This window comes from Ambystoma mexicanum, chromosome 2p (genome assembly GCF_040938575.1).
Source record: "Ambystoma mexicanum isolate Mex_15411 chromosome 2p, UKY_AmexF1_1, whole genome shotgun sequence".
NCBI lineage: Eukaryota > Metazoa > Chordata > Amphibia > Caudata > Ambystomatidae > Ambystoma > Ambystoma mexicanum.
This window is the reverse complement of record NC_090923.1, coordinates 70933363-70954544: the sequence shown is the minus strand read 5'-3', so window position 1 is coordinate 70954544 and position 21182 is coordinate 70933363. Positions and strand designations below refer to the sequence as shown.

The 21182-nt window shown below is 45.8% G+C and overlaps 1 protein-coding gene across 1 annotated transcript in view; it reads left to right on the top strand.

The window, feature by feature from the left end:
- The window catches only part of KLHDC8B (kelch domain containing 8B), a 1322551-nt gene that overhangs the window by 800342 nt on the left and 501027 nt on the right, over positions 1-21182 (top strand). The window contains exon 3 of the mRNA XM_069643271.1: positions 18804-18968. Within this exon, the coding sequence (XP_069499372.1) occupies positions 18804-18968 (165 nt within the window). The remainder of the gene's footprint in view (positions 1-18803; positions 18969-21182) is intronic.

Here is a 21182-nt window from a genome sequence, read left to right as displayed (position 1 = left end):
ATTGAAAAGTCTAGTGAGCGTTTCCGATACTTTGCTTCCCCCTACTTTATAAAACTCTGTGGGAAACCCATCTTCTCCAGGTGACTTATTTACCTTCAAGTCTTTGATGGCTTCCCTAACCTCCTCCACTAGAAAAGGCCCTCTTATCTGCAGCCGATCTTCAGCCATCAAGGAGGGTAAGTGTATGGTATCCAGAAACTCATCTTCCCCACTTTGGCCTGTAGCCGCTTCAGCTGTGCATATGTTGCCATGCATCCTGCAGAAGGCTGAGCCTATATCCTTTGGGTTGATAATATTTTGTCCCGTTTCTACATTCCTAAGCACTGTGATTCCTGCCTGCTCTTCTCTCTGCCTCAGCCGTGCAGCTAGCAGGCAACCTGTCTTCTCCCCCTGTTTGCAGGTGGTTACTTTTATCCTAAACAGTGCATATTGCGCTTTCTTCATGAAGAGTGCATTTAATTCATATTTCCCCCTCCTAACCCTCAGGAAGTGCTCCTGCGTGGACTGTTCATCATAGAGGCGCATTAGATCAGTTACCTCCTCTTTGAGCAGCTTTTGCTTTTGCGCATTTTCCCTTTTCCTTCATAATCCCCCTGATATATGCCTTTCCTGCTGCCCGTAAGCTACTTACTGTGCTACCTGAGCCTTCATTTAGAGAGAAATATTTCTCTATTGCATTTTTAAGGACCTCTTTGTCTGGCGGAGGTTTGCCCATACTCGTGTTCAATCTCCACCGTTTGGCCCGTGGTCTTCCCAATTATGTATTTAGAGCGCTGCTCATCGCCTCGTGGTCAGTCACCCGCGCCCCCCGCAGAATGTTACATTGTATGTATTAAACTGTCACTGCCTATTGACTTTGATCGCCACCGTTCTACCTTCCTCATCGGCCTATATCTTCGCGAGGAGAATCAGAAGTAGCTTTCGTATGAGAATAACCAGCCCACATTTCTTTCCTCTGTCCAGACTACTGTGATACACTCCTCCCAACCAAACTCTACGCAGCTTCTCCGCCTCCCGCCGGTCAAGGTGTGTCTCTTGTAAAAATGCTATATCTGCTTTTTTGGATGCCAGGTATTGAAAGAACCTTTTCCATTTTATATAATGCTTCAGGCCATTGACCTTTAGCTGTATCACCCTTAGGGTGTTAACCCCTGTATGGACTATGGCTCTGAAGTGGAAAATGTCTGAGTCAGTATCACATTGCATACACTCTGCTCTGGCGAAGCAGCAAACCAAACACTGAGATATTCTCTATGTGTGCCCCATATGGGTTGGAGAGGAGGGCCAATAATTGGCTCGGGAGGATAGCTCAGGGGTAACGTACACGCCTTGGTAGCAAGACGACACGGAGCACCACAGGTTTGACCCCGGGTCCACGCTTAGATTAAGCGCGTTATAAATAACTTATCATATCATATCAATGCTCTGGGCCTCATAGTCAGTCCATGCGCTGATGAGAGGCAAGATACAAATTCCACTCCAACTCTGAAGATTGCAAGCGAATCTAGTGCCCTGAAGCAATGCCCCAGCTGCCACAGATGTATCTGGCAGGTTTAGATCAAGAATCAGTCAGTTGTCACAATATCCTATCCCTCACATTGGACAGCACAGATCAGTAGCTACAGCTACAGGGACATGCCAAGCCAATGATGTGCAGCCTTTCAGAGTGCAGGTTCCTGGGGTATATGACAAAGTACCCCGACTGGATCCGTGGACAATCATTTAGTTAATATGTTGGAATCACAGGAGATTTCTGCTCACCATAGACAGCACCAAGGAGGGTTGGACATGGGAAACCAATTACCAAGATGGTGTCCAGGCCAGATATAGATTTGGTACAGTCCCTTAAGCCCAAAGCAGCCCCAGGTGCACTCATGCAATCAGGGGCAACAACCAATCCCAGCCATCACCCAAACACGAGCCACATGTGCAAACCCTTACTAAGAGTACCACCCATGGATGGCGAGAACTCAATATAAAAGCTTAACGCCCCAGTCTATGAGTGAGTGAATGTTGTTGGAGCAGGAGGTTTGAGTTTAGAGGTGGTTGCAAGTAGTAGAGAGAGTATTAAGATGGAGGTGGTGACTGCAAGAGACGGTAGTAAAAGGCAAGTGGTAACATTGGGATGTGGAGACAACACTGAGGTAACATCAGGAGTGACTGAGGCGGTGACGTACTTAGGGAGTACAGATGGTAGGAAGGTGAACATGACAACAATAGGTGCAAAGGATGAGCTGCTGACAGAAGAAAGTGATAGCAAATGCAGTAGTGAAAATAACACAGTAACATCTGGAGTCAAAGTGGTGGGGCTGAAGAAAGAAAGGTGTCAGAGTGAACAAGGTCAGAAAGAAAGACTGAAACATTGGAGAGAAGGGATACGATGAGGAGAGGCTTGAAAGAAGGTTGGGGAAAGGAAAAAGGGCAAGGGGAGTCTGCGTACTCAGGAACAGAGGTTAGAGAAAGGAGATGAGTTTTAGAGAAAACCAATGGACCCTAAACCCTGGCCACGACCCGGTAAGCTATCTTTGGCAGGTTTCAGAGGGCCAGGTTGGCCCTCGGCAGGGCCAGAAGCTAGGAGGAGAAAAGAGAACGGTTCAGCGAGCTTATTGTCAGACTAGAGAGGCAATGGGAGAATAATTGAAGTCTTATAGGATAGGCTCACCTGAAGGGTCTCCCCAGCCTCTCCACTCATGCCTTGACTCAGTGGGGTTGCACTACTCCATACAGTTATTCTTTGGGGCTCATGAAAACAAATCCACTGTAACAGATTTTAAGACGCGGCACACTCCAGCCAGAGACTTCTTCCACTGATACTGAAGGTGGCGCACAATAAAACACGCCTTTTACATTTTTATTATTTGCACCCTGGATTCTTTTTTGAAGAGGCACCCAACCCATCTCACACCCACCTCAACAAACACCTTGTGTCACGATGGACTATGAACCAGGCCAGTGTGTAACAACGAAATATTTATTTATGTTTAGAATTCAAATGAAAATCAGAGCAAAACGAAATTTAGGGCAGCAGCCACCACGGTGTGGCAACACAAATGCAAAATCTGATAATACAATTAATTCAACTTTCTGACATCATCTACATGAACCTTAAATTGAAATGGAAATGAAATCACTTTTCTGCACAATCATAGATGGCACGTATGTTATGCACTCCACCTGCAACACTCCCCCAAACACCTGCTAACTAAATTCTGTGTGGATGGAAAGCAGTGGCAAGGAGTCAGCAAGAAGAGGAAAACATCATTTTTTAAATTTGACCCACCACTCCAGAATGGGATGCCAAAAACGCAAAATGAAAACCCTCAAAATGAGCGAAATGGCACACTCGGATTTCACTGGTTACATTTGCGGTTGGATAGATAGGACAGAAACGTGTGTGGCTGCACTAAACAGACAAGGAAGCTTACAGGCTACTAAGCAGGGTACTACAGCAATGTGAACACAGGTGAGGAAATCGATTTTGGGAGGAAAATAATGCAACAAAAATCACATGCGGCAGAATTGCAATTTCTTATTTACCACAGCTTTAAATTGCCAAGCAGCTAAGGAAATGGGTTCAGCAATCAAAATCGGAAATCGTTTTTTGGGATGGAAACGAAGACAAACAACTGTTAGGATACTAATGGAAGGGATGACTCTTATGGATGATGATATGTTTTTTTTTATGGGAAAAACAAATCAGATTTTTAAAGGAAAGCAAACACACAGGCAAAATTGGTTTTGGTTGCACAATGATTAGTTCTACTGAGACTATATTTTAAAGACTATAATTGTTAAAGAAAGGCACTTGTCATGAAGAGTTTTATTTTGAATTACAACCAAATTACTGTGAATCTCTTTATAGGGGAATTAACTGAGTTATTCCAAATGATACTAGGGACTTACACAGGTAACTGAATGAAATAAAGAACACATATGCCAACAGCTATGGACATACACAGATTCTTCTAGGGAAAAAGGTGAAGCGAGGATAATGGACATTTGGGAAATGACAAGGGTTTTAATTGGATTTGAATAGGGTTTGAACAGGATGCAAGGTAAAATAGCAGGATATGCACTTTTTGGGTACGGTTTGTTGGGATACTTACAAGGCAAGCTTGGGTTTGGTAATTTGGACAGCCAGCAGGGTCTCTAGATGGTGGGGCCACGGATCTGGTCACAGGCTGCGGGGTCAAGAGATCTGTTTACTAGGTCAGCTGGGCTCTCCTGGTAGTGAATGCAGGGCAAAGTCTGGTCACTGTGGACAGTGGGCTGAGTCAGCTGGGCAAAGAGTCTGGTCATTAGATTCTCCTAAAGGGATCAACTGCCTTTCCTCCTTTCTCCCTGGATTATTGGGATGAATGTGGTTCTGAATAGGTGGTTATGCCTGGATGGGAACAGCTGCCTCTGGACCTGGTTCTGGCATCTTGGAATCTTGAAGGGTGAATTTTGAATGTTGAATATCCCTGTGTCTCCCTGTCTACCCTGTAAATATCCAGAGTGACATCATAGAATTCTACAATATGGGTGGAAGTACCTTAGAATTAGTCCTATCCTAGGATAGGCCAGCATATCGGTCCTCCCACCCCCCTCCGAGCTGGATGGTTAGGGGGAAGTGACATCAGTTTATGTGTCTGCGTGTTATGACTTGCTTTGTCTCACCGCAGTTACTTTTTACCAAAATAAGTTATGGAACAAAACCCTCATATTTACAATAGTCACCATCATAAAAATCAGATAGGCAGACCCCATATTTCACAAGAAATATGCTGGTTCGTTCAACAATTCTGTGCGATGTTGCCTTGTCCTTGGGCACAATTTTGCCGTTTTCAGGAGAGACATATTATCTAAAATTCTACAAATGGCTCCACATCTGCATAATAGTATTTGGCATATTTTCCCCAAGTTTAATATCTATGGCATTTATGCTTCCCCAGAAATGCCTTTTTCCTACCATTTCATTTCACCACATGCCAGAGAGCTGCACATAGTCTTATTATGCTTGTCCAAAAATCACATTAAAACTGTCCTAATATCACATCGCTGCTTATTCAAATTGCAAAGAAAAATGCCTTAAAGTATAAATGTTCTGCACTGTCAATGAGCTAGAGTTGCCCAAGATGTGGACGCTGCTGCCACCCCACAATCCCAGTTGTCTTCCCTATGTCAGCTTGCACAAGGGTTTCCATGACTCCTTGTTTGAAGTCCTCCAGTGGATACTGGGGATGAATGGAAAGGAAATCACACCTCTGAGGAAAAAGACAGGGCTTCCCCCCATCCTTTGTCCTTGGGAGCAGTTCTGCCTGGCAGTCTGGGAAAACCTGTAATTATCACACTGTCAGGTCCATGGGAACAGAGCACATGTCCTTGCAGCCTTAGTCACTGGTAGGTGCTAAATTAGCTTTTAAACCAAACTGGTTTGACAGAAATTCCTGGGCCTCAGCCAGGATGATTTGTCTTTTGGGGGGAAAAAACAGAGCACAATATACATATCTTTGCAGCCCCACTCCACACACGTATAATTGTGTTTCTGTGTGAGCTGCAATATTATTTCACATTTAGCTTTCCCATGGTAATTTTCTGCTTGGCAACAAAAGATTTACACTTGTTCTTTTTTTTTTCTCATGTTGATTTTACCAGATGCAGTTTTTCTCTGCACACAGTTTCCTTTGCATTTACTTTCTGAAAGGCTTTTTATAGATCTGGTCAGTTTCTAGACACAAAGATAAGCTTGAAAATGGTTTATTGGTAATTGACACGAAGCAAGAGAGAGCATCTTTCCTTTGAAGTACTTTGCGTGTGTTGGTTTATTTCAAAAAGTAAATCCAAGACGTGAGGACTTGAAGCAGAATTCTTTTGCTTTTCTTGAACTTTACTGATAAAACAATACTGTTCTGTGAAGGATGGCCTTATTTGATGGTCTTCAAAATGAAATACATAGATAGGGCTGTGTTTTAATAGAACAAACTGTGTGATGTTAAAAATGAAAGTAGCACCAATGCGATACCGTTTTAAATGTAGGTCATTTTCTGTACATCCTTGAATGTTTAAATGACAGCACAGCACTGCACAGCCATTCTGAATTTGGTTTGTTTACTCTAGATTCATGTGAATGAAAACAAAATGCAGCTATTCTTGGGGTGGCTGTGTTCAACGCTCGCCCCATACATGCTCAGCAGACAAAAGGCAGCCATTTTTGGGTAACTGCTGAAATGCAGTTTTTGTTGTAAGGGGGATTCTGCCTTAGGCCTTAAATGTACCCCACAGCACACAACAAGATAGCCACCCGAAGAAAGGTTTGGGATCACTAAAGTCTGCACCGACTGGAAGCCCGCACCAACCTTGCCAACTGTAGAAAGGTCTGGGATTCCCAACGACCACAAAACCCAGAGAGCAAACAAGGGGTGACAAACCCTCTTTGTCTCTGTAAAGAGACAGTGCACATCAGAGGCTTTATAACACGTCTCCACCTTAAGGGAGAGAGTTAATTTTGCTACAGAGTATCCCTAAGAATGGGGAGGTTCTATTCTGCTCGAGAGTCTCCCCATAAAAGGGGATAGTTTATCCTGATAAAGAGTCTCTAACATCAAATAGGAGGGTTTTAATCGGATACAGAGTCTCCCACCTCAACTAGGAGAGTTTATTCTGATTCAGGATCTCAACCATCAATGGGGAGAGTTTATTCTAATACAGAGTCTTCCCCTTGAAAGGGAAGAGTTTAATCTGATACAGAGTCTCCCACATCAAGGGGGAGAGGTTATTCTGATTCAGGGTCTTCACCATAAAGGGGGAGAGTTTATTCTAATACAGTCTCCCCCTTCAAGGGGAAGAGTTTAATCTGATGCAGAGTCTCCCACATCAACGGGGAGAGTTTATTCTGATTCAGGGTCTCCTCCATCAAGGTGGAGAGTTTATTCTGCTCCAGAGTCTCCCACATCAACGGGCAGAGCTTATTCTGATAAAGAGTCTCCCACATCACGGGGGGAGAGTTTATTCTGCTCCAGAGCCCCCCATATCAAGGGACAGAGTTTATTCTGATAAAGAGTCTCCCATATAAAAGGAAAGAGTTTATTCTGATTCAGGGTCTCCTCTATCAATGGGGAGAGTGTATTCTAATACAGAGTCTCCTCCTTCAAGTGGAAGAGTTTAATCTGATACAGAGTCTCCCACATCAACGTGGAGAGTTTATTCTGATTCAGGGTCTCCTCCATCAAGGGAGAGGGTTTATTCTGCTCCAGAGTCTACCACATCAAGGGGCATATTTTATTCTGATAAAGAGTCGCCCTCATCACGGGGGAGAGTTTATTCTGCTCCAGAGTCTCCCACATCAAGGGGCAGAGTTTATTCTGATAAAGAGTCTCCCACATCACGGGGGGAGAGTTTATTCTGCTCCAGAGTCTCCCACATCAAGGGGAAGAGTTTATTCTGCCCCAGAGTGCCCCACATCAAGGCAGAGAGTTTATTCTGATTCAGGGTCTCCTCCATCAAGGGGGAGAGTGTATTCTAATACAGAGTCTCCCCCTTCAAGGGAAAGAATTCATTCTGCTCCGGAGTCTCCCACATCAAGGGAAAATGTTTATTCTGCTCCAGAGACTCCCACATCAGGGGGACGAGTCTATTCCAATAGTCTCCCACATCAAGGGGGAGAGTTTATTCTGCTCCAGAGTCCTCCATATCAAGGCACAGCGTTTATTCTTCTCCAGAGTCTCCCACATCAAGGGGAAGAGTTTATTCTGCTCCAGAGTCTCCCACATCAAGGGGAAGAGTTTATTCTGCTCCAGATTCCCCCACATCAAGGCGAGAGTTTATTCTGCTTCAGAGTCCCCCACATCAAGGCAGAGCGTTTATTCTGCTCCACAGTCTCCCACATCAAGGGGAATACTTTATTCTAATAAAGAGTCTCCCACATCAAGGGGAAGATTTTACTCTAATAAGTTTATTCTGCTTCAGAATTTCCCACATCTAGGGGATAGAGTTCATTCTGCTCCAGAGTCTCCTACATCAAGGGGAAAAGTGTATTCTGCTCCAGAGTCCCCCACATCAAGGCAGAGAGTTTATTCTGATTCAGGGTCTCCTCCATCAAGGGGGAGAGTGTATTCTAATACAGAGTCTCCCCCTTCAAGGGGAAGAGTTTATTCTGCCCCAGAGTCTCCAACATCAAGGGGAAATGTTTATTCTGCTCCAGAGACTCCCACATCAAGGGGAAGAGTCTATTCCAATAGTCTCCCACATCAAGGGGGAGAGTTTATTCTGCTCCAGAGACCCCACAGCAAGGCAGAGCATTTATTCTTCTCCAGAGTCTCCCACATCAAGGGGAAGGGTTTATTCTGCTCTAGAGTCCCCCACATCAAGGCGTAGAGTTTATTCTGATTCAGGTTCTCCTCCATCAAGGGGGAGAGTGTATTCTAATACAGAGTCTCCCCCTTCAAGGGGAAGAGTTTATTCTGCCCCAGAGTCTCCAACATCAAGGGGAAATGTTTATTCTGCTCGAGGGCATCCCACATCAAGGGTAAGAGTTTATTCTAATAAAGGGTCTCCCACATCAAGGGGGAGAGTTTATTCTGCTTCAGAGTCTCCCACATCTAGGGGATAGAGTTCATTCTGCTCCAGAGTCTCCTACATCAAGGGGAAGAGTGTATTCTGCTCCAGAGTCCCCCACATCAAGGCAGAGAGTTTATTCTGATTCAGGGTCTCCTCCATCAAGGGGGAGAGTGTATTCTAATACAGAGTCTCCCCCTTCAAGGGAAAGAGTTTATTCTGCTCCAGAGTCTCCCACTTCAAGGGAAACTGTTTATTCTGCTCCAGAGACTCCCACATCAAGGGGGAGGTTTATCCTGCTCCAGAGTCCCCCACATCAAGGAAGATCATTTATTCTTCGCCAGAGTCTCCCACATCAAGGGGAAGAGTTTATTCTCCTCCAGAGTCTCCCACATCAAGGGGAAGGGTTTAATCTGCTCCAGAGTCCCCCACATCAAGGTCGGAGAGTTTATTCTGATTCAGGGTCTCCTCCATCAAGGGGGAGAGTGTATTCTAATACAGAGTCTCCCCCTTCAAGGGGAAGAGTTTATTCTGCTCCAGAGTCTCCCACATCAAGGGGAAATGCTTATTCTGCTCGAGGGACTCCCACATCAAGGGTAAGAGCTTATTCTAATGAAGAGTCTCCCACGTCAAGGGGGAGAGTTTATTCTAATAAAGAGTCTCCCACATCAAGAGGGAGAGTGTATTCTGCTTCAGAGTCCCCCACATCAAGGCAGAGCGTTTATTCTGCTCCAGAGTCTCCCACATCAAGGGGAATAGTTTATTCTAATAAAGAGTCTCCCACATCAAGGGGAAAATTTTACTCTAATAAAGAGTCTCCCACATCAAGGGGGAGAGTTTATTCTGCTTCAGAGTCTCCCACATCTAGGGGATAGAGTTCATTCTGCTCCAGAGTCTCCTACATCAAGGGGAAGAGTGTATTCTGCTCCAGAGTCCCCCACATTAAGGCAGAGAGTTTATTCTGATTCAGGGTCTCCTCCATCAAGGGGAAGAGTTTATTCTGATCCTGAGTATCCCCTTGATGGAGGAGAGTTTTGTCAGCTACCGAGTGTCCTTCAGCAAGTGGAGAAGGAGTTTCTCATTTCACAGAGTCCGCCTTCAAGGAGGAGGCTCAACAATATTTCAACACAGAGACTTTCCTTTCCTAGCTGCATTTTACCAATACCCTTCCCAGAGGTGGAGTGAGTCATTTTTAAAATGAATGCCAGATGATGGACTTTAAAATGGTGGCAATTCATTTCTTGTCATGGGGAAGAACATGTCTCACAGGCGGAGATTCCATCTCAGAATACATTTTCCCTGGGATAATACAGAATCCTGAGGGAGACGTTTGCTATGAAGGATGGTCTATTTTGTGACACAGGCTCTGAGAGGTAGCTTCGCTCTTAGCATTGCTGGAAGAGTCGCCTGTACGTCCTACTGTGGAATCGGAGATGTAGCATTGTGCAGTGACAAAAGAATGCAGGGCCACAACCTTCTAGCTCCTTATATGTTTGAGCCGCGCCAACTCCTCTCCCGCTCTCACTGTGGGAGTTTTGATAGGGTGGGCTAACCAGCTCGAAAAAGAGGGGAGCCTATGCAAACAATGGATGTTCGCTACAGCTCGAAAGATTCAAACCATTTAGAGCTGAGGTTCAGAAATGTTGAACCAAAATTCTAGTCCCTCCTATTGCTATGAGTATTTGATGGTTCCATTCAGCTCATATACAGCTCTTTGGTAATACTGGGCCTCATTACAAGTATAGCGGTATGGTAACAACGGTGCTGGTAGCGCTACCGCACTGTTGCTACCGTACTGCCATACTACGAGCTGTGCTTGCGGGTACCTGTCAGGCCGCCAGGTCTGACCTGGTGGGCAGAGCGCCCCCGTGAGCACAGCAAGCCCTATGGGGCTCAAATGGGAATGGGGACTGCAGGCACCGGCACCCGGCAATGGAGGAACTACCGGGACAGGAAAAGTCGTAATACCCCGGTAATTCCTCATTGCCGGGTGCCGCATTTTTTCGCTAGTTTGGAGGTAGCCTTGCTGGTTTTACCGGCAAGGCTACCTCCAACCTCGTAATGAGGCCCTAGGATACATTATCAGTATCCTAGAATTCTATATTGCTCGTGGCTAAGGAAATGATGCAACAGGAACACAAAAATAAATACAGAATAAAAAGTGCAGAGAAAGCACTTTTTTCATTTGCAGTTATTTTAGAGATGTGCTCATCAACCTATCCACAAAGGCGGGATTTGTTGCAGGCACTGGCCAACCCCCACGCAGACTGTCAGAAGTGTGCTTCCATCACAAATGTACGAGATCTCTCCAGCATGGACCCACATGTGTGCTGGGAAGGCTTTTCACAGTGATGAACCCTTCAATGGCCCCTCATTGTGAAATGTTAGAAAGAAATACACATTTCTATCCCCGTTTGAGGGGTAGAAATGCAAGTGGGATGACAGTGGTTCATTTATATGAAAATACATTAAAGGGTCGGCAATAACCCTGTCATGCATTGTGCATTCTCTTGCGCCTATTCCAACCAGGCCCAGGTGGAATGTGCCTTTTTTTCAGCGCATTTTGCTTGTGGTATTAGAATGGACTTTGAGATACACAGAAACACCCTCTTTTTGGTGCAAATGAGCGAAGGAGGTGACAAAGAATGTGATCACCTGTGAGAACAGTGTGTAAACAAGCACATCCCATCACTTCTTCCATAATCTTTTAGGAGAATTGGCCCCATCGTTTCTGAAACTCCCCATGGATTTTAAAAGTGTATTAACCCGATTCAAGCCACATAGACCTATGGCTCAAACCGATTAGAGCTGAATCAAACGGCTCGACTTGCTTGACTTGCTTGACTTGCTTGACCTGCTTGACCTGCTTGACTTGTTGACTTGCTTGACTTCCTTCCTTCAACCATTGGTTCCAAGTGCGGATACGTGCCCAGGTGGGATGGAATCTTCTCTTCAGCTACCCTGAGAACACACTGCAGCTGCAGCTGCGATGCCATCCCTCCTCTTCCATAAGCCCCCTCCAGTCCAGATGTGAGTGTTCAGACCCCTTAGTAAATCCTGCCCACGGTCCAGATGTTGCACGTGATGGCATTAGCTCTGATGGAAGTCACAGCCAGCTGTCAGTGCATGGAGACTTTAATCTCGCCAGTAAGAAGTCGATTGTCCTCGTTGCTGTCTAAGCATTACCTGCAAATCTATTAGAAATGGAGTTTCTAGAAATATCACTGTCTACCTCGTATTCATCTTTCCTGTTATGTTTCCCTCCTTTCTTGCCCTCTTTTCTCCTTTCATCTTTCCCTTTGTCCTCCTTTCATACTTTCCATCTGTATTCCTGCCCTCTTTTCCACATAGAGCAGGAAATGGACCGGATTGGATCCTGATCCCGGGTAAACGAAGGTTCCATCCATTCCCCGTCTCGTCCTCGCTCACATAAACAGGACCCTGTGGAAGGTTCGGTGATATCTGTATTGTGGCCGCCACAGAAAAAAAGCCTGCCTGCGGATGTTCAGTGCCACAGTTGGAAAAAAAGAGTGGGAGTGGCCCATATTTAGTCTGGCCTGCAGTGAACTCTGGAGATTTCCTGGTGTTCCTCTGCACCATTGGCCTCGTCTGCGTGCTTACCCAGGTGTGGACTGGCCTGCAGTGAGCTCTGGAGATTTCCCGGTGGACCTCTACACCCTGGGCCTCTTCTGCGTGGTTACCCAGGTGTGGACTGGCCTGCAGTGAACTCTGGAGATTTCCCGGTGGGTCTCTGCACCATGGGCCTCTTCTGCGTGGTTACCCAGGTGTGGACTGGCCTGCAGGAAACTCTGAAGATTTCCTGGTGGGACTCTGCACTATGGGCCTCTTCTGCGTGGTTACCCAGGCGTGGACTGGCCTGCAGGGAACTCTGATTTCCCGGTGTGCCTCTGCACTGTGGGACTCTTCTGTGTGGTTACCCAGGGGTCGACTGGCCTGCAGCGAACTCTGGCAATGTCCAGGTGGTCCCCTGCACTGGTGGCCCTCTGTACCTTGGGCCTCTTCGGTGTGGTCACCCAGGTATGGACTGGCCTGCAGGGAACTCTGGAGATTTCCCGGAGGACCTCTGCACCCTGGGCCTTTTCTGTGTGGTTAACCAGGTGTGGACTGGCCTGCAGGGAACTCTGGAGATTTCCCGGTGGGCCTCTGCACTGTGGGTCTCTTCTGTGTGGTTACCCAGGGGTGGACTGGCCTGCAGGGAACTCTGGAGATTTCCCAGTGGGCCTCTGCACCATGGGCCTCTTCTGCATGGTTACCCAGGTGTGTAATGGCCTTCACGGAACTCTGGATATTTCCCGGTGGACCTCTACTGGGCCCTCTTCTGTGTGGTTAGCCAGGGGTGGACGGGCCTGCAGGGAAATCTGGGATTTCCAGGCCATTGCACTGTAGACCTCTTCTGTGTGGTTAGCCAGGGGTGGACTGGCCTGCAGGGGACCCTGGAGATTTTCCGGTGTGCCTCTGCACCCTGGGCCTCTTCTGTGTGGACAGGCCTGCAGGGACCTCTGAAGATTTCCCGGTGGGCCTCTGCACTGGGGGCCTCTTCTGTGTGCTTACCCAGGTGTGGACTGGCCTGCAGGGAAATCTGGAGATTTCCTGGTGGGCCTCTGCACCCTGGGCTTCTTCTGTGTGGTTACCCAGGTGTGGACTGGCCTGGAGGGAAGTCTGTAGATTTCCCGGTGGACCTCTACTGGGCCCTCTTCTGTGTGGTTACCCACGTGTGAACTGGCCTTTAAGACACTCTGGAGATTTCCTGGTGGGCCTCTGCACCATGGGCCTCTTACGTGTGGTTACCCAGGTGTGGACTGATTTCCCGTTGGGCCTCTGCACCCTGGGCCTCTTCTGTGTGGACTGGCCTGCAGGGACCCCTGGAGATTTCCCGGTGGGCCTCTGCACCCTGGGCCTCTTCTGTGTGGACCGGCCTGCAGGGACCCCTGGAGATTTCCCGGTGGGCCTCGGCACCCTGGGCCTCTTCTGTGTGGACCGGCCTGCAGGGACCCCTGGAGATTTCCCGGTGGGCCTCTGCACCCTGGGCCTCTTCTGTGTGGACCGGCCTGCAGGGACCCCTGGAGATTTCCCGGTGGGCCTCTGCACCCTGGGCCTCTTCTGTGTGGACTGGCCTGCAGGGACCTCTGGAGATTTCCCGGTAGGCCTCTACACCCTGGGTTACGAATGCCCTAAGGTTAATGATGCCAATGCGCGTGCTTCTCCCGGAGAGCTCCTCAATGGCACATTTGAGGAACACGTTTTCCCTCCAGGGTGCCACGATACTATGGCTTGCCATATGTTGCAACACATCTAGCAGTACAAATTGCAGCTCCAGCCTCACTTTTACATGGCAATGAAATCTGGAATTAAAAACATAATTCTACACCACTAAACTAGGCAGGAACACTTTGAGTAGCTCATTGATAAGAAAACAGGAATTTGTCCTGCATTTTTAGTGCAAGGGATTCTGTTGAAGAAAACAAATCAGCCCACTTCATTTAAATTCACTTCTACTAATTGTAGCTCTATTTTCTCCATCCACGAATGCAGGCGTAAACAAGTATGTACTATGAAGACTGGAAGAAACAGTTAAAGACAACATACCATACAATCACCTGCTCGAAGTCACTATTAACAATGGCATGTGCTCTATTGCCTTGCTAATCATCCTCCAACTTCACCACTCACCAAATCCACCAATTTCACCTGGGACATGCCACCGCCCATAGCCAATCACCCACACACTGCTGTGCCAGTATGAATCTAATATGAACCAATGCTTAAATGCAAAAAGAAAGACAGACCTTAGCAAAGCTCTCCTTAGCTTGAAAGTTAAATCTCAGGGCGTTGGAAACTGCTGAGGACTGCCGGGGCAGTGTTGACTGGAGGCTCGGGCATCGTGTCCTGGACTCACAGTCGTCAACATCAGACTCGCCCCACACTCCTAAAATCCAGAAAAGAAGTCAAGACCCACCTCTTCAAGGAGTCTCTCCTCCTCAGCACCTAGGCCATCACATCACCCTGTGCCACATGACTCACTAGACGACGCCGTCCCTCTCCTCCACCCGGTACAGCTGTACCCCTCCTCTGTGCCCCTCTGTATCCTACCGCCCCGCTGTATATCTGTTCTGTTGTTACCTCTGAAAAGCGCTCCATTGATTCCCGAAGCTAAATTAAGCGCCACAATGCCCAAGGTCTGTTGCACTCTCTATACATATTAATTAATTAATCAATTAATTAATTAATTAATAAGTCTGTGCTCAATAAATATAATAATAATAATAATAATAATAATCCATAGGGGCAATATATCCAAAGCCCAATTCCACAATTGCTCCTGTAGTAGTTGTAATAGAGGATATAAGCCTGACATATTAGCTCCCAGAAAAGGTGACTATGCACCTGTAGATGAGATGATATGATATGATATGATATGGCATTTATAACGCGCTTATACACAAGTGTTTCAAGGCACGAGAGGCAAGGTACGGGGAACAGAGGGAAGACCCTACTAGGCCAGGTGACATTGAGATTGTGCAAGTGCAGGGGAGGGGGAAAGGCGAAAAGTGCAGCGGGAAGGGGAGGGGGCAGTGTAGTACATAGGATAACAGTACAATACATAAAGACAATAAATAGAAGTGCGGCCAGCTGGTGGCAAGTGCAGGGGTAAATGCAGACATCAGGTGTCACGTGCTAGTAGTCTGAGCAAAGCAAGAGTGATCAAAGATAAATCGTACAAATAGCTGTCAACCAATTATTTTGCACTGACCAAAAATATATAAGTCTGTGGAAAAGCAGGAGCCACCAAGGAGTGGGCCAAAGCTCTCATGTTGGCCTAAAGTAGTTAATTTTCCACAATGAAGTTCAAGAATCAGAGAGAGTTTCTTGCGATAATAGTTGTTTACGGCAAGAGTCTAGAAACTGCAGCTCTCCAGGTACCTTGGACTACAGCTTCTGTGATCCCTCAGCATTGACTGTGCTGGTTAGGGCAGATGGGAGATGCTATGGTATCTCATGTTATGACTCTTATATGCTGCAGTAATGACCTTCATAGTGGTCTTTAGACGCTGGTACCTTGTCTGTTCAAATGCCCCAACCTGGGTTCACGGGACCATAGTATGTGGCGGAAGCAGAACGTAAAACATGGCAAAAAAGGGGGAAATAGGATAAGGAGAAATCGAGCTAACACATTGGACAGATATAATGGGATTGTGGTAGAGAGAGTATGATTGCATAAGCTGCGTTGCGTTCGGGAATGGTAGACAGTGGATCAGGTTATATGCTGATCTAAAATGTGGGAAACTAAGAAAACTTGGGATGACGAGCATGTTCCAGTGATGATGTTTTCTGGTACCGTGGAAGAGGAATGGAATGCGTGGAAGTGTGGTAGTGCCATGGTCCTGAGATGTGCTCTGGAATCCCTTCAAGTGTGGAGGCTAGAACTCTCAGTAGGAATTTGCAGGCACCTCCTGCAGAACCCAGGCTTATTACCTGGGAAGATCAATCGAGCTGTCAGAAGAGACAGAGCCAAGGATGGCCTCTGTCAAAAGGTGAATGAAGTGACCCACAATGGGAGAAAGGCAATTGGGAACAAGCTGATAAACTGGCATAGTTTAACCAATGTGCACTCAATCGCACAACCTGAGGCCGAATACCTGACGTAAGCAGTTACGCCACATATAAACGATGCTATACTAACAGACATCCCAGGGCAAAGAGGAGCAAGAGAGAACCCAGAGTACAAATAAGTCAAGAATCTCATGAAAAACATAAAAGATATTATGCAATATGAAAAAAACACCAATCTCTATTTCATAAACATAAGACATGACATAAGACTCGATATCCCTGCATCATGGCCCATGCGAATTAGGACAAAATAATGGGCATAATGTCCTTTAGGAATGTCCAATAGTAAAAACAAAAGGTGCACATGAGAGGTTGTGTTCAAGGGCTTGGTGAGATGTAAATCTACGGGATTTTATGCATCGATGCGATTTACAACTCCCCCTGACATGTGATCTCAATATGGTTCACATTTTCAGGCTCAACATTAAAAAACAAACAATAATAAAGTTGGTTCGACCCATTAAGAAAGAGTAGTATTGCCGGCTCATTAATTATGCACGTTTCACACTTCACCAAATCCCAGCAGGCCTCATTGATGCACTCCACTGACAGTCAGGTGCTACTTCCTGACCACTAAAATCAGGCATTGCCCCCCACATACCTTCCCGAAACGGAATGCACATACAGTGACACGTGCATATATGTAACGTGGAGTTTCTTATGTTAGGTTACATTTATTTATTTATTTATTTATTTATTTATAGAGCGCTGCAGCCCACAGGCATATGAGCGCGCTACAAGGAGACAGGACAGACGAGTTCATGGCAACGAGACAGTGGTATTAACCACACATAGAGTGTCAGTTTGTGATTGATGCAGTGGATGTACTAGGGCCTAGTGATGTCTATTTGAACAGGAGGGTCTTACGTTTTTTCCTGAAACATAGTTTGTTTCCAGTCTCAATGTAGCGGGCAGTTCTTTCCATTTAAGAACTCCCCTGGTCGTGAAGGCCCTACCTAGTCCCTTTGCCTTTTTTGCTGGCAACACTTGGAGGAGGCCTTTATTAGTTGATCTGAGATTGCGGCTTGGCTCGTGCCACTTGAGTTGTTTTTTGAGGTATGAAGGGACTTTACCAAATAAGCATCGATGGACCAGCGTAAGTGATTTGAAAATTATTCGCTCCTCTACTGCCAGCCAATGTAGATCTCTTCTGTCATTTGTAATGTGCTCTCTTCTTGGTTTACCAGTGATAGATCTTATGGCGCTATTCTGGCTCACTTGGCATTGCTTCAGGCATTTCTTGTTTGCGCCCAGTAGTAGGGAGTTACCATAGTCTAATTGGGATAGAATTGTGGCTCTGGCTATGGTGGTACTGTTTTGCTGGTTAAGCAGGGGTCTGATTTTTTTTTGTAGTTTTTGATGGTATTGATAGTTTCTTTTAAGATAGGCTGTGTGGGCCTCTGCTCCCAGTTATGCCTGTAAGTGTATGCCTAGCATCTTGACTTTTTCTGATATTATGATTTGTGTATTTTTAATGTTGAATGAGGAGTATGCTGAGCTCAGCCTTTTCCCAGCACATGGAGATCCAAAGATCATTAGCTCAGTTTTGGTACCATTAAGGCACATCCAATTTGCCTTCATCCAATGTTCAATGGTGTTGTGTATTGATGTAAGTTTTTCGCTATCCTGCCCATAATCTCCACTAAGTTCAAAGACCAGTTGGGTATCGTCGACGAAGTTAGTAAAGAATATGCCGATTTGGGTCAACAATATGCATAAGCAGCGCATGTATAGATTGAACAGTAGTGGGGAGAAACTAGCTCCCTGTGGAACTCCGCAGTCCACTGGTTTGATTGACAAGGCATGTTCGCCCCAAATGATCTTAGATTGCCTATCCTGCAGGAAGGATAACACCCAATCTATGGCCTCCTGTGAGCAATTTCCCGATAGCTCTAGGGCCTCTCGGAGCCTTTGATGATCCAGCAGATCGAAGGCTGCCGAGAGGTCTAATAAGACCAGCAGTCCAGTTTTGCCACTGTCAATGATACCCAACATTTCTGTCTGCAGGTCTAGTAGCGCTGATTCTTGTTCGCTTTTAATGCAAAGATTGAACTTAAGGAGAATAAAAAGATCATCGGAAAACCATTCATAACACCTTCCATCATCAGAATCTCCCACTGATACTGAGGGGCCACTTTTCAGTGTTCAGAGGCATTACCTTTAGAGAGCCAATGGTTTCAGATCCCTGCTATATGGAAATAACGCATAATTTTGCGTGGCATGAGAAAGCAATGCACATTTGCAGTGGCAGTATTTCTCATCAGGCTAGTGTCTCTTCAAGGTGTGTGGGTGTTGGGCTTCAGTTCATTATCATCATCATGTCATGTGGCAAATGTAAGCACATCATTCACTAAGACCTAAGGGATGTTGTAGGATGTCACTATAGGAGAAATGGCATAGGTGTGTACCTACCTATGTGTCTCTTTTCCTGCTACTTTGGTGTCTCTGACCACCGCACGTTTCATCTTAACTCTGTAGTCATCCCACAATGCCCAACACAGCCAATGGCCCCCTCTTAGCTTTCCCTTCTCCGTACTCTGTTGTATGATGTTATGTAATTGCAGGTGTGGTGTAGTGTTTTGCACTGGTGACGTCACTGTCTGAAACCGCTCTCTCCATGTTCTTCTATCTTCCAGAAGGCAAGGTATTTGCCCTCGGAGGGATGGGTGCTGACACCTCACCGCAAGCCCTGGTGAGAGTGTACGAGCCGGCCAAGGACCACTGGCAGCCACTGCCTTCTATGCCAACACCGCGCTATGGGGCCTCCACCTACCTGAGAGGGAACAAGATCTACGTCTTAGGTAAGTCACCATGGAATCATTTGATGTGATGCTGGGAACATGTGTAATCGTCTTCTGCAGGATCTAGTTGTGGCTACAAAGCTTGATAGAGGAGACAGAGGGAGAAGACATACAGTATTAAATTTGAATAATTTCCAATACCCAGATACTTCCAGAATAGGGAGTCATTGTTATGTTCACTGTAAAGGATACTAAGATAGTCAGCTCTAATCTTCAGGATGCTTTCATCAGGTTTCAGCAGGTATATGACAAGGCGATAGGAAGTATAGTCAGACGAGGGGAGCCCACTGGCTCCCACCACCCAAGCTGCATCATCACCAACTGCCCTCGGTGGAATCTCATATGGGTTGCACGTTCAGGTCGTTCCCGGTTAGATCTGCTTGGATTGGTTATATGCGGAGGTTAGCTAGATTTCTTGTTTTGGTGCAGTGGGACCACGTGCCAGTCCATATACGGACATCATGTGCTTGGGGGTGGCAGTGCCAAGATCCACGAGTGGCAGGTGTGGATAGAAGGTGATTTGTGTTTATTTAGGGTCTTTAGTTGTGTGTCTGGTGGCCCATGTGGAGGAGGTAGTGTTCAACTGTTATGATGTGTGTTTGGTTGTGTGGAAGGATTAAGCAGGAGAATAAACAGATCATAGGAAAACCGTTCATAACACCTCCCTTCCTTCCACACAACCAAACACACATCATAACACGCATGGTGATCAAGAGTGGAACAGGTCAAACATGGCCATCCATCTATATTAATATATGTGTAATGATAAAGAAGGTGATTTTAAAATACACTATCTCCCTTGTAATGGAATCACTTTAGTGGCCATCTTGCCATTCTCACTCAAACCAAATGAAAGACACATCATGCTCTGTACTACAGATCTACCGCTGCTTGCGGCACGTTAGCACCGGTCGCCCAATATGTAGAAGGTGGATGGCTACAGATGCGGCAAAGCTTTTCTGGACTCTCCCTTTGCCGCTGTGATCTGATGGGCACCCCATAGACACGTGCATACACTGGCACAGATAACAACAGTGCAGCCTTGTCTTTATCATAGAACCATTTCACTGTTACAAGGGTTGCTGGATGCGACCCACACTGTCCCCAGCGGTGACACAAATGCGGTCAAAAGTGCATGAGTCCCAAAGGGGTTTTTGTGTTCACTGTACTTGTTCGAGAGGATAGGAAACTATATCACTCCTCTGGTGAAAATACTGAGAGAAAATAAAAACGCGGAGTAAAGAACAGGCTAAACTAAGGTCTAGACATAGATGTATGCCCTATATATGCACCCAATGAAAGCAAGTAAAAGCAAACTGCTTCAAATAAACATTTCTCTGTCGGCATAGTAGCTTCAATGGCCGCCATGTTTGATTCCATTCTGTAAGGGGCTTTAATTGGGGTTAACAGTAAGCATAGAAGAAGTCCTGCATCCAGGGCATACAGTCTATTGCCCTAAACTTATGTTTGTGTCAACCATGTTTGGTGCACCAAATGAATGGTATTGCCTCCTCCAAAGATAGGAAAAGGTATTTAATCAGAATATTAACTCTCTGAAGTTTTTGTCGATGTTAAAAAGTGCAATCCTGAACTATATCACGATAACAATTTTGAATATATAGAAATGTCTATTTATTAGCAGTACTGTATATGATTTGGTGTGGTCCCAGTGTGTTGGAAAGTCTTGCAAAAAGCCACAGTGCCATTTAAAATACATTAGACAAATAAAATGTCCCATTATGAGCCTGACTGATTGGCGCTCATGTTTTGCGAGATAAGACAAAGACTTCATGTAAAGACGCCTAAATTCAATTCCTCCAGAACATGAAGGCTTTTATAAATGCTCAGGAAATCTTAACCACCCCTTTAATGTAGAAAAAGTGCTTATGTAGAGCCCATATGTATGACATGCGCCAAAGGATTTTGGTGCGCACCTAGACTATTTAAAAATAGTGATTCATAAGTGAGTTGAAAACTGACTCCATTTAGCTCTTAACCCCTTAAGTGCCAGTCTATTATGCAAGTCTATGCAAAAAGGACAAGCATACTCGTCCTTGACACTAGCAGAAAAGTCGTTTCAGATATTAATATATGGAGTTTGCCCAAGCACAACTCTTAGGTAATTCAGATTTTCCCTACTATCGTAATAGAAAGCCACAATTCTATTAAAGACACAGAGGCAAAGGTTTATGCTCAACTCTACTCTTTACTTCT